We start from the raw sequence: 13661 nt of genomic DNA, 5'->3' as shown, positions 1-13661 counted from the left end.
TGGGGGATGAAGGGGGCTGAGCTTTCTGGGCTGGAACGCGTGGCTCTTGTGAACTGTGTTTAAGCTCTTCTTTCGGCAACAATGAGGCATACCTGAGTGAAAGGGGCTGGGAGTGAAGCCAGGGGCCTGTCATCCTTGTGTGTAAGCTGCTGGCCTGCGCTTCTGGTGGTCGTGGTTAAGAGACCGGGGATCTGGCTTGGCTGAGGCTTAGAGACAACCCCGCGGAGAGATGTCTACATCCCTGTGGACCTTGCCATGGCCGGCTGCCCCTCTAGGCCCCCAGGGTCAGGGAAAATGTGGCTGGTGTCCTGTGATCCCCCCTGGACAGAGGGTCCACGTGCTGATCTGTGCACCTGTGCCGTCCCATGACAGAGTTCTCCCAGTTTCTGGAGAAACAATGGAAGGGGGACAATGGAGTGAGCTTTGTCTTAAAGTTAACTTTCTTTGACTTAAAGAGCAGTACTTTGTTCTAAGGATAGGTACTTTCTACTTCTTGATGTTTAAAAGTGTGCTTTTTTTTCAATGAAATGGAGGTGTTGATAGAAATTAGATCTAAAATTACAAAATGGTAACTAGTGTCTGTCTCCACAATTTTTTTAATTTGGTCCTTGAAGGCTGAAAATGTGGGAACCGCTGTCCAGGCTACACTGCATTTGATGAATGTATCTCTGGCAGAGTTGACAGGCCCAAGAGGCTGTGCCTGAGTGAGGGAGCCCCGGGAGCCAGCCCAGTGTTTACAGCCCCCAGGGGACTGCTGAGACCTTCACTAGGTCTGAGCAGCCATGTAGCAGAGGGAACATGTCCCAGGATTTGGGAGGTCAGGAAAGGAGGAGACCCATAGAACTTTATTTTTTTTCAAGCTGTACATGCTGTTTATTTTTTTACTTTAAAAAATTTTTTAATTTTATTTATTTTTTTATACAGCAGGTTCTTATTAGTTATCCATTTTATACATGTTAGTGTATACATGTCAATCCCAATCTCCCAATTCATCGCCCCACCCCCACCCCCCGGCCCCAGCCACTTTTCCTCCTTGGTGTCCATGTGTCCATACATTTGTTCTCTACATCTGTGAGACCCATAGAACTTTAGAACTTGACCCCTACTCTTCAGGTGGGACAAGACACAGCATCCCAGGAGCCTCTTGGGAATCAGACCCTCTCTTTGCACCTGTGCTTCTCAGCGTCTCCTCTTCTGGGCACCTTTCTTTACTTCCATCCTGTCTCCACCTCCTCCAGCTTCCTTTGGGGCTTCCTCTGAGCTATCTGCTGACAGCTGCTTTGTGTCATCCTGTAAGAGGGGGAACATTATCTTGACTTTCTTGTCTTCCTTCCCTGCTCCTCACTTTTTTACCCAGTGCGGGTAGGTGGTGCTGCAGAGCCCATCTACTCAGAAAAGTTCAGCATTTTAGTACTAGAGGCAGCTCCCAGGGCTGGTCCTGTCCACCACAGAGGTAGGTGACTACTTACTCCTCTGTGCCCTAAGGAGAGGTAACACACCTGAAGGGGTTCATTCCTGTAACTGAGGTCTTCCGTCCTAGTTCCAGGGAGGATTTAGATCCTAGGCTGATGTCGGAGGCTGTTTGACTTCCACATTCTTTTTACATGAGTGGTGGCTTGTAGCACAATGAAGACGACTGATTAGAAAAGTAGGATTTGGTGAGTGTGAAGATACAGAACCCAAAGTAAGGGCTGTGCCGCTGACTCTCTTGAGCATTGGTTTTTTCATATGTCAGATGGGTTAACCCTTCTTCGTGAGGATTAATTGAGATAAAATATGCAGAATGTCTAGCACATGGTAGGTAATCAGTGCACGGTGACAACACATTCCTAGAACATCTAGAAAAGAATTAATCTTTATGCATAAAAATTGTGTTAGTCAGTCTCTGAGCTTTAATTTTTTATTAAATGTTTGTTTCAAGACATCCCTGCTTGCTCATAGAACTGTGGGGCCAGGCAAAGGGAGGGAGACATTTGCCGGCCTCTTTGCTGGGGGAGGAGGCTGGACACCCAGGAGCAAGGAGCCACTGTGGCCCAGGGCCTGACTGAAAAGTTGCTCATGGTGAGGGAGGTAAACGTCTGATAAAAAGGGTAGGAGAAAAACCCTTTGTGAGAAAGACTTCCCTAGAAGTATGTATACATAAGGCTGGAAGCATGACTGAGAATGTTGTGGGTGAGAAATGAAGAGAAATAGAAATATATATGGTGTGTCTAGCCGTCAGCCAGTTGGATTTAGTGGCTGAAACAAAGCTCTGTGCCAGTTTTGAGACAGGATACCTTGGAATTGGGGATCTCTCAACAATATCAGAACCTGACCACTTCTTGCCTCGCCTGCTAGTAGCTCTGTCTTCCTGAAGATGGAGGCTATGAGGAGGGATGCTGTCAGGCAGGCACCAGTTCCCGCCAGCAAAGGAAGAATTGATTGGTAAAGTAGAAGTGATGAGACTCTTTAGAGAAAGGGACCCCATCTCAGCATTTGTGAATCCAGAGAGAAGCCTGGGCAAGGAGAGGTGTTTACCATAGACTTTAGAAAACTGTTTTTTCAGTTGTAAACAGTTTTAACCCCATGGCTACAGACTCTAAAAGGGAAGTTAGCTGGAGGGGTAAGATTGCTTTTTAAAAAGGAAATGCTGACTTAACAGTCCTAAATGGTGCCCTAAGGAGGAAGGTGGTGGGACTGGGGAAGATCTGAACCATCTCTGTGGCTGCTTGGGCTGCTGTGTAGTGAGTGCAGATAGTAAAAGACCATGCTTTTTACAGGAAAGGGGTGCAGTTCAAGTGTAGTCTGACGCTTTAAGAGGAACATTAAAGAGTCCAGTGGCCAGAATGTGCTGAAGTGGTGGAAAATGCTCAAGACAATAAAAGTCTTTTATATATTCCCAGCAAGAGCATAGAAGGAAGGGACAGTCTTACAACTTTGGAGCAGAACTAGTGACAGAGAGAGAGAAGCCACTAGATCCCTGTCATGTCAGGGAGTATAAACTGGGGAGAGACCACAGCATGTGTGGTTAGGAAAGGAGAGCCAGCTACCCTACCTGAATCTGAGTCATTCACTCCCTACTGCACACCTTCAGGAATACTCATGGAATGATATCGTTATGGAATTCTGATGATTGGAAGAGGGCCAAAAGACCAGAGACAGGCAGAAAGTTCCATTTTTCAAAGAGATTGTGGAAATTGTAAACCAATGTCAGTTTTTGACAGTTCTAGAGCAGATTTTTTAAAAGGTGGTTCGTGAGATTTAGAAAGACAAGTGGTGAGCTTTGAGGGTCCCTGTGGTTCTTTACAAAGAAACTCAGTCAAACCAGTGGGCCTGGATTTCTGCAGATAAATGATGGTATTTCCTGCCAGCTTCGTGGACAGATCAGAGGACCAGTTTTTATTTAAAGTCATCCTGAAGAGGGCACAGGTATAACTGCCTTGTTAAAACTTTTTTTTTTTTTACTTAATTAATTAATTAATTTATTTATGGCTGTGTTGGGTCTTCGTTTCTGTGCGAGGGCTTTCTCCAGTTGCGGCAAGCGGGTGCCATTCTTCATCGCGGTGCGCGGGCCTCTCACTATCAACCAGTGTGGATCAGGGATTCCATGCTGGGATCACCTGGATCCCACCCCCAGGGATTCTAGTTTGATTGGTCTTGGGTGGATCTCTACTGGGCTGGGGCTCCCCAGGTGTATCTAATGTGCAGTTACAGTGGAACTCCTCTGACACAGATGGGAGCTGAATGACGGGCAGCCACCTGGACTCTTTACTGCAAGTTGCTCACCTGAGTCTTAGGGCACCTGAATGGTTTACAACCATACTTCCACCTTGCTAATCAGTGGACCAGCAGCATCGGCATCACCTGGGAGGTTGTTAGAAACGCGGAATCTCAGGCCTTACGTCAGAGTTACTGAATGAGAAGCTGCACTTTAACCACATTCCCAGGTGATTTCTATGTCCACGAGAGTTTGCGGAGCCGGTCTGTGGCACTTCTGTGAGTGGAGAAGGGGACAGAACTGAGTCTTTTTTTTTTTTTTAATTTATCTATTTATTTATTTATGGCTGTGTTGGGTCTTCGTTTCTGTGCAAGGGCTTTCTCTAGTTGCAGCAAGCGGGGGCCACTCTTCATCGCGGTGCGCGGGCCTCTCACTAGCGCGGCCTCTCTTGTTGCGGAGCACAGGCTCCAGACGCGCAGGCTCAGTAACTGTGGCTCACGGGCCCAGTTGCTCTGCGGCATGTGGGACCTTCCCAGACCAGGGCTCGAACCCGTGTCCCCTGCATTGGCAGGCCGACTCCCAACCACTGCGCCACCAGGGAAGCCCCAAGAAGTAAGTCTTGATGAACAGAGGTAAAGAACTCCAGTTGCAGGGACTTCCCTGGCAGTCCAGTGGTTAAGACTTTGCCTTCCAGTGCAGGGGGTGGGGGTTCGATCCCTGGTTGGGGAGCTAAGATCCCACATGCCTCGTGGCCAAAAAATCAAAACATAAAACAGAAGCAATATTGTAACAAATTCAATAAAGACTTTAAAAATGGTCCATATCAAAAAAATCTTAAAAAAAAAAGAGGTAATGGGAATAAAAATTTGGTATATCACACTTAAAAAGAAAAAAGAACTCCAGTTGCCAACAAGGGTAAGGAGGGTGATCCAACCCATTTACCCTGTAGGCCAGGGAGACGAGAACATCTTGAGATTTACTTCATGTTTATTCTTGTTTTTCTGGAGTCCATTTCTTTCTAGTCTAGTGAGTTATCAATAAAATAAGCCCTTTAAGAACTTGTGTGTGTGTTTTGAGAACAGTTGGGAAAGGGTTCTCAGAAGATGTTTGCTGCTCAGCAGTCTGACTTGGGACATGGGAGCCCCACGAGAGAGTAGTAGCTGGTGGTAGTTGTGAACAGGAGGAGCACACCCATAGAACCCTGGATCTCATGGAAGGGTCTGGAGGCTTAGGAGCTAAAGGGATGTGTGCCCCCTATTCATAAGATGTAGGTAGGAGCAGGTGTGATCAGTGGGTAGGTGGGTCGTGGTGGCGGTAGTAGTGGTGATGCAGATATTTAAGTTGAATGATAGAACAAGGGGTTAAGGAGATTGGGGGCAGTCTGGAACAATGGGCCTCAGCCAAACTCAATGGAATTTAATCAGGGTAAATCCAAAGTTCTGCACTTGTTTTTAAAAAAAGAAAGAAATAGCAGGTAGGAATAGCTGAAACTCTAAAAGGTGTGCTGACAGCCTGTCTCTAGGAGCTCTGTCAGAGTAGTCACATGCAGGACAACTGAAAAAGATGAGTAGAGGATCGCAGTCTAAGACGAGTCCTGTGTGGAAGAGGGAGTCAGTTCCTTTGTGTAGGGGAATGTGTGGAACTTTTATTAGAGGGTAGAAGTTAGCAGGTAGACTGAATGCATGTTTGTTTGTTTTTGTTTGTTTAATATCTTTATTGGAGTATAATTGCTTTACAATGTTGTGTTAGTTTCTGCTGTAAAACAAAGTGAATCAGCTATATGTATACATATATTCCCATATCCCCTCCCTCTTGCATCTCCCTCCCACCCTCCCTATCCCACCCCTCTAGGTCGTCAGAAAGCACTGAGCTGATCTCCCTGAATCCATGTTTGAAAAAAGAATTTTCTAACATTTATAGCTGTTCCAAGACTGAAGAACCAGCCCTGTGCCTGCATGGGTCTGAGTAGAGGCTGGATGTTCTGGCTGGGATGTTACAAGGACGTCCTCTGTCAGGTGGGGTCTTCCACACGTGGTGGTCTCTTGCTCAAACTGTGTAAAGTATAACATATTCCTTAGACAACTACATTGCAGAAGAAACATTGCTCTTAGGCCATAACGTTTTTGGTCAATTTCTAGACCTGATCTCAGACCTGGGTTGGAATATGGTCTGTAAACTCTCTGAAAATTTCAGCCAAGTGTGTGAATGTGCAGGGGTATATTTTCTCAGGGGAGAGGGGCTGCGGTTTTCAGCAAATTCTCAAGAGTATTCATGACCTCCCAAATTTAAGAAGCATGCTCTACCTGAGCTGTCCAATATGATAGCCATTAGCCATGTGTGGCTACAAAAATTAAAATTAATTAAAATTAAATTCAGAAACTCAGGCACACTAGCTACCTTTCAAGTGGCTTGTGTTTTAGATTTTTTATCAATATGAGTAGTTCTACTGGGCATGGAGTTTCCCTGCGTGGTCTCTGAACCCTCACTGAAGACTGTTTCTGGGTTGGGGAAGTAGCTGTCCCAGTTGGTGATTCCTGGAAGGATATTTTTGGGTTAGGGTCCCTGTTCCCACCCCAAGGTAAGTGGTGAGGGGTATGGAAGGGGCAATGCTCTCCTGAGTTCTAACCCACGGCAAAGCGTATTGCGTCTTTTTTTTTTTTTTAACTGAGCATGCTCTCTTTATTTATTGCTTCCCTTGAAGGCATGGGCCATGTTTTAATTATCTGCTGTGGGGAAAAACAATAGGAATGTGGTGCGGCTCCCCATCTGAAGGGCTCTCTGAAGCTGCCTCTGGGGGAAAGTGGCTTCTCCCACCCTCACTGTGCCCAGCAGCCCTGGTGAGGCTTGCCTGAGGGTTCTTACTCGGGCACATGCCCCACCCCAAGTCAGCAGTCACCTCTCTGCCTTGGGCCTCTCATCCTGGAGAAGGCAGTGTGGTGACTGGGTGAGTTGAAAGACCACATCAGGGATCTCAGGAGTTGTCACTAATTCCCCCTCCCCTTCCCGTCACTTCTTTATAGTTCCCTTGTGGATTGAGGGCAGGGTGCTCAGGAAGAGAGAAGGTGTTGGAAAGGAATACGACCCCTTTATCTACCTTGAGCCCTGCTGCACTTTGGCTGTGAGAGTCCTTTAGGGTTGCTTTGGGCCTCTGCCTGAGTGTGTCTGTGCAGGGCGCAGGCTGCTGGCACACCTGGAGTGGACACACCCCTCTGTGGCCTTGTCTCCTGTCATTTGCTTAAGAAATCTGATAACCTAAGTTTTTGTTAGTCACTGAGGGAGGGAAAAAAAAGAAGCCAGCGCCCAGTGTGGGGTAACTGGCCAGCCTTCCGGTGACCACAGCGGGTTGCTTGCTTGCTTCAGGTCGCACAAGCTCTGTTCCTGCACTGCTGGCTCTGACCTGTACATGTTCTAACTCCCTTGTGCCCTGTCTCCCCACACCCAGCCAGGGAGTTCGTGGACAGAATAATGCACCTCCCACTACTAGTAGACCAGCAATTCTAGATGCTCCAAATGGAAAGGGAGTTGCATTAGGTAGAGTCATTTGGGAGCATTTGCCAGAATGCATGTGCCCCATAGTCCCCCACCCCATTTAATTACTGCCAGAGGAAGCCTCAGGAAGGGGTGTGGAGATGCTGGGTCAAAAACAAGTAGCAAGGTACCGGACTATAGAGTCTGTTCCCTTCTGAGCCTTTCTTGTGGGAAGGACACTGGGTGGCTCTCTCTGGTCTCATTTTGTTCTGTCTTTTTATTGATTTCTCTGCCCTTTAAGAGTAAGCTCTGGGTACCCCAGTTCCCTGGTTGAAGCTGGGAATGATCCTGGAGCCCTAGAAGAGAGAGGGAATGGCATCCTCTCACCATGAGCCTGGGTCCTGTCTGGATGGTTGACGCTGCAGGATGGGGTGGGGGCATTGGGAGCCAGTGAGAGGAGAAGAGCTGGTGCTAGGAGGATACGGAGGGGAGGCACCTTCCTGGAATGCTTCCTCAGTCCCAGGACCTCCAGTGTCCCCTGTGCCGGGGGAGGGCAGCTTCTCTCTCTGGCGTCGCTTCAGTTTCCAGAGACAGGACGTCATCTGCTTTGACTGGTAAACCTGCAAGTTGCCTTCCCAGCCTCCTTCAGCACATCTCGCCTGGGACTGGCTGTGTGCGAGGCGCTGCGCTGAGCCTGAGCCATCGGTAAAGGGGAGGCAGCATTTACTCTGTCCTTAATGAGCTCACAGTCTGGGGAGGGAGGCAAGCGTGGCAACAAATTATTACAGTCTGGTAGGGCTACAAGGGAGGGAGGCCTTGAGGGCAGAGACCAGCCTTAGTCACTGTTAGGTGAAGAGAGACCATCATGGAAGGGAAGGGACCTGTTTTGAGAGTTTCAGCGTAGTGATATGTGAAAGATGAGGGGGGTGCTTCTAGGAGGAGGGAGGCATCTCCCCTGAAACTGAGCTGTGCAGAGATGCTACTCGAATGCTCACGGCTGGCGGCAGCGGTGTGGAAGGACGCAGACAGACCACAGGGCACCAGCTGAGGGTGTTCATGGATCCTCAAGGTGGAAGGTAAGATGCTTTGTGTTAACTATTCTTGGAAGACTTTCCCTGGGGCTGCCCCCAGGTTTCTAAACCACTCAGTATTCCTGTCTCACCTTCTCAATGAAGGTTCTGTGTTATTTGCTTGGATCCTGGAACATTTGGTGGTCCAAGGCTATTGAATTTGGGGTGGGGAGACCGTGATGAGGTTCATGGAATATAAGACCTTCTTACAAGCATTTTGGATGGCTTGTGGGGTGTGGGCAGAGCCACAGCTGCTGCTTGTCAGCCTGGGGGGGTCTGGGTGCATTCTGTTTGTTGGTATGGAACTATGCAGGTGGAGTTGCTGGCTGGCTCTGTTTTCCCTCTGACATCACTGGGTGCCTGAGTTCAGTCTGGTTCTGTTGCATCTCCAAGGAGGAGGACCTTTTCTTCCTTTGCTGCTGTTCTTTCACCTCCTTGTCTTTCTCCTCCCCGAGATTGCCGTTGATACAGACTTCCGCTGCCAAAGCTAATTGTGAGGCCTGATCAGTGAATGAAGGCAAAGGCAGTTCCCATGACAACTGCAAAGAGTTTGAAATATAGGGGATGATGTGTGTGTGATGGGCTGCAATTACTTGGGTGGAAATTGATGTGTGGACACCGGTGACTTCAAACATAGTCTCTGAAGGTGGAGGGGATGTTGGGTTTCTTTGGCAGATCCTTTGTGTGATGGAGAGGGAAGGGAAGGTCACAGATTTCCCCCACAGTCAATTCCAAGTGCCTTCAGTGTGTGGAATGCTGGGCAAACAAAACAAAACAAAACAAAAATCCCCCGGGGCTTTGAAGAGGCACGACTCTAGTCATTCTGGTTGGAGAGGCAGGACACCCAGAGAGACAGATAGCAGTACCAAGTGTCAAATGAGAAACATTGGAAGTGCTGTCAGCTGGCAGAGGTCTAGGGTAACCTGAGAAGGCTTCCTGGAGGAAGTGGGGCTTGAACTGAGCTTTGAAGTAAAGCCCTGTGGGGAGTGACCTCCTTTAGGACACAGCCATGGCAAGAGAGGAGAAGTTGTCATCTACCCCCTGCCAACTCTAGAAGAGGTAGGTTGATAAGAAAATCATAGAGCTACACAGAGCAGCACCAGCTGTATTGCTACGAGTGTGGGGGGAGGCGAGAGCCCTGCTCAGTCTCCCAATTTTTCCGTCTGTAGAATGGGCATTAATAATTCCTGTCTCATTGGTTTGTTTAGACGATTAAATAAGATACAGTACATCATGGTCCAATTATGGGGCTTGGCATGGGGTTGCTGCTTGGTTGATGATCCTCCTATAAACCCCCCCGAATCTATCTCTGGATGCATCCCCATTTCCTAGTCTTTATATATCTGTGTGGGTTCTGGCCTGTAGGTAACTGTGTTTCTGAGGTTCTCTGTGTTGGGGTATTTTGGGGATTCTGAGAGTGAGTTAATCCATTCACCTCTCCCTAGTGGGGAGGGCCGTGGCCCCATTCTTCCTGCTGGGAGTGCAGTGGGGTCTAGGGGTCATGATGGAAGATGGGGAGGGACCTCCAGCTCCTATGCAGAGGGGTCCCAGGCACCTCTGGGTTGGTCACTGTGAAGCCCCAAGTGTAGAAAGAGGGGCAGATAGGGGAGGGGGTCAGGTGTGAGGTGTGGAGAACGTCCCTGCTGGAGGCAGAGTGGCCCCGGCATGCGCCTCTGTGACTCCTTGGAGCTCTAGCATTCCAGGTGCTTCAGAAAAGGGCAGGAGGCCAGGGTGGGATAGAGATGGTTGCAGGTGCCCTGCCTTGGGGACCACGGGCTCTGCTAGGGTGTCTGCAGGCTGCGGGGGTGGGGGGAGCCGGGACCTGTGGTTCAAGCAGAGAGTCAGGGTGGCTCTTGCAGCCTTGTGAGGAAGACGTGTGCTGGCTGAACAAGGCTCGGCCTCGGCTGTAGTTCAGATGGCAGGTCGTATCCTCCCAGGAGAGCAAGTATTCCTCTGATCCCTGGGGACCTCAGAGAACACGCTGACCAGGAGAGTGTCCTCTGCATCTCAGTGCCCAACCCCCTGCCTCTCCACCCTCCTTGTGTAGAAACTCAGCTCAGCACATTCCAGCTCTGTGCAGAGCCTAGTGAGTGGGGAAGACGGGGCCCCTGCCCACGTGGGGAAGACGGCCGTGTAAATAAATAACTGCACTTGGTAGTGACAGCTCTAGAAGAGGCCCCAGGAGGAGTGGGTGAAGCTCCTGAGGACTAGAGGAGCTGGGAAGGCAGCAGTGGCAGGTGACGTTTGGATTAAGCCTTGTACCATATTAGCTTGCCAGGTGGGGGAGAGGGAAGGGAACCTAGGCAAGGAGCAGCGTTGCCAAGTCTCTGAGGCATGAAAATATTACTGTTCTCAGACCCATAGCTTAAAGGGAAGTGGTGTGGTTCAAGAGACCCTATCCCTCTTTAAGTTTCCCTGAGGTTGGCTGGGAGAGAGGGCTTAAAGAACTGGAATGAGAAACACCTGGGCTGGAATTCTAGCTCACCACTCACCAGCTGTGTGTTGATGGGCAAGTAATTTAACATCTCTAAGCCCATTTTCCCATAAGGTTGTGTGTGGACTAAGTCAAATGAGATGCTCGCACAGCATGGTTGGCACAGGGCCTGGTACCTAGCAGGGGCTTGATAAACTGTGGCAGCCACAGCAGCAACAGTATTGATTGTTACTATCCAAACAGTGTTAGTTGCTCTTATCCAGCAGCAGACTGTATGAGGGTGGGTGGGGCAGGGGTTTTGAGGACTGGGATAAAGGAGGGACTTCACTTGGCCTGGCCAAGGTAAGAGCCAAGGGGTGCAGAAACCCATGGCTCAGGACAGTGCTCCTTGCCCTGCCTTGTCACCTGCCTTGTCACCTGCCTTCCTCCCTGCCCTAGGGAGGAGCCCAGTAGGGCTGCTCTTTGCCCCCAGAGGTGAGGCAGGTGTGGGTCCTAGTGCCTTCTGGAGTCTCCTCACCAGAGCCCAGCTTTGCTGTCTCTCATGAGGCAGCTCATCCCATTCTGAGTACCCCCTTGGAGCTTCAGGTAGGGGGCAGTAATTGGGCAGGTGTGGTGGAGTTGGTAGCAGAGCACGTCACTGAAATGAGCTCTCACACATCCTAACTAGTCCTACAAGTCACATCTGTGAGTTGAGAAGTAGCACACAATGAGCTCTCTCAAAAATTGAGTGGTAGCTAGCAGCACCTGCAGTGTGGCAGGCACTGTGTTGCATTTTTTCACAGAATCCTCACACCTTTGTATGAGGTAGCTGCTTCTGTAAAATAGAACTGCAAAGTAGGCTAAGGGAGGTAAGGTACCACCACCAAGGTCCTGCAGCTAGATAGTGGAGCCAGGAACTGAACCAGATACATGAGTACCAGAGACCATATAAGGGTCCCCCTCCTGGAAGGCAGAAGCCCTGGGGTGTTCAGCTACAGGGAGGGGATGGGGTGAAGCAGAATGTCTCCTGGGTTGCCTAGGAACTGCAGGGCTTTCCTCTCCCCGTTCTGTTCTTTCTCCTTCAGTCTCCTGGGTGTTGCAGCCTTCAAAGGCTCAGAGTCTGGGCTGCCTCCCCTCCTCAGCCTTTCCAGGGGATGGGAAGCCCTGAAGTCTGGAGGCGCCACCTCCTGTGGCCTTTCTAAAAGAGGAGGAAACATTGAGGGTGGTGGTGGCGGTGAGGCTGTGTGGAGGGGGCGGCCTACGTTCAGGCACTAGGGATGAGTGATCCTAGGGTGAGGTGTTGGTTGGTGTTCGTGTGCAAGGGAGGGCAGGTCTGACTTGGTGAGGCTTTGAGCCACAGGCAGTGTTGGCTTCAAGAGGAAATCTGCTGGAGGGAGGGAGGAGTAGGGCTGCATAATGGTTGAGAGGCTGGTCTGTAGAGCCGGATAGACCTGCCTTGGAGTCCCAGTGTTGCTGTTTTCTAGCTGTGTCACCTTGGGTAAGTTACTTCACTTGTCTTGCCTTGTTTCCTCATCTGCAAAATGGGGTAAAGGTTCATACTGCCAAGGCTTTATTTTTTTCTTCTAAGATTGCAGGGGCTATTGCTTTTATAGCGCCTAGCACTGTCCTAGCTGCTGCTAGGATGAGGCAGTTTGCTGGTGTCCTAGGGCTAGAGAGTGGCCTGAGGGGGAAGCCTGCCAGCATCTGCTCGACCCCGACGCAATCTGTCTTTGACCCTGGAGATGCAGAGGATGCCTCTGGGTATTACCTTCGGGTCCCCGACTCCGGAGTTGTTGAGGGTGTCCCGGGATCCCCAGCCTGCCGGGGAGCGGCGGCGGGCCTGGGCCACAGCCAGCTAGGCTCCGGCACCCTTGGCTGTGCCCCCGCCTCCCGGCTGGGCAGGTCCAACCCCCGGCGGCCCTGCCCCCGCTCGGCCGGCCGCGGGGATTGGCTGGCGAGCGCGCCGCCCCCTCCACACCAGCCTCGCCGGCGGCGGGGAGGGGAGCCAAGCCGGCAGCTGGCCGCCGCCGCCTCTGCAGTGCCTCCCTCCGTGCGCTCCGGCGGGGATAATGGGAGGCCCGCCGGCCGATGCACCAGAGGAGGCCGGCCGAGGTAGAGCGGGCAGGGCGGGGAGGGACGAGGCTAGACCGGACGCAGGAGGAGGGGCAGAGCCCTCCTGGATCTTGGGAGGGTGGAAAAAGGAGAAATGAAAACAAAAACACTCTGGAAGGCGAATGAGCCCTTCCACCGCGCGTCTGGGTGGCAGCTGGAGGCAGGAAGATGGTCCCTGCTATCCTTTCTTTCCGAGGCCCCCTGCCTCCCCTTCGCCCCCTTTCCCTGCAGCGGTGCTGGGGGTGCAGCAGAAGGACTTTGCTGCTTTCCTGGTGTCAGCCTGGCTCATCAGTCTCTCCGGCTTCTTTTGCAGGTGGAAATAAAGGCTGGTGAAGGAGCCGGGCCGTGGGGGCAAGGGGCTGCTGTCAAGGTACCTTGTGTGTGTGTGTGTGTGTGTGTGTGTGTGTGTGTGTGTGTGTGTGTGTGTGTGTGTGTGTGTGTGTGTGTGGTAGAGGTGAAGTGTTTGATGGGATTGGATAAAAATAAAGGGTCTCCTCTGGTGATCCCTTAATCTCCCACTGTGTGTGTAGCAGCAGCTGAGGGGGAGGGGCGGCGGGGTTGTGGGCGGCCAATGAATTCTCAGGCCTGTGTGGGTTTTGTTTGGATTCTTTTTGCTTTCTCAGCTGGATGGTTTGGGTGCAGTTGGGATTGGGTTTGTTGAACTGGTTTTTTTTTTTTTTTAAGACATGCAACCCACTCCCACCCTTACCTCTGGAAATCTCTCGAGAATGTCCCTGCCACTGTTGGTTTGCATCCAATCTGCAGAAATCCTGGGCGGGGGGTGGGGGGTGGGTGGGGGGGGAGAGGTTAAGGGGGAGGGGGAATTGTGCTCCTGAGTCTGAAGCTGATAGGGTGTCATTAGTCATGCTGCTGTCACCATGGAGATGGCTGGAGGAGAGGA

At 50.8% G+C, this 13661-nt stretch overlaps 1 protein-coding gene across 7 annotated transcripts in view; it reads left to right on the top strand.

Annotated features, from left to right (window-relative positions):
* The window catches only part of TET3 (tet methylcytosine dioxygenase 3), a 115156-nt gene that overhangs the window by 4562 nt on the left and 96933 nt on the right, over window positions 1-13661 (top strand). For 3 of the 7 annotated variants that reach the window (XM_007189011.2, XM_057558150.1, XM_057558149.1), the window contains exon 3: window positions 13074-13130. The exons of 1 other annotated variant lie outside the window; for it this stretch is intronic. In XM_007189011.2, the coding sequence (XP_007189073.2) occupies window positions 13074-13130 (57 nt within the window). Of the gene's footprint in view, window positions 1-8056; window positions 8242-12635; window positions 12761-13073; window positions 13131-13661 lie in introns of those variants that run through there. 3 more of the 7 variants (XM_007189013.3, XM_007189012.2, XM_057558153.1) reach the window with 3 other exon arrangements.

Source organism: Balaenoptera acutorostrata, chromosome 12 (genome assembly GCF_949987535.1).
Source record: "Balaenoptera acutorostrata chromosome 12, mBalAcu1.1, whole genome shotgun sequence".
Taxonomy (NCBI): domain Eukaryota; kingdom Metazoa; phylum Chordata; class Mammalia; order Artiodactyla; family Balaenopteridae; genus Balaenoptera; species Balaenoptera acutorostrata.
Note: the sequence above shows the minus strand (reverse complement) of the source record. Positions and strands in the feature narration are given on the sequence as shown.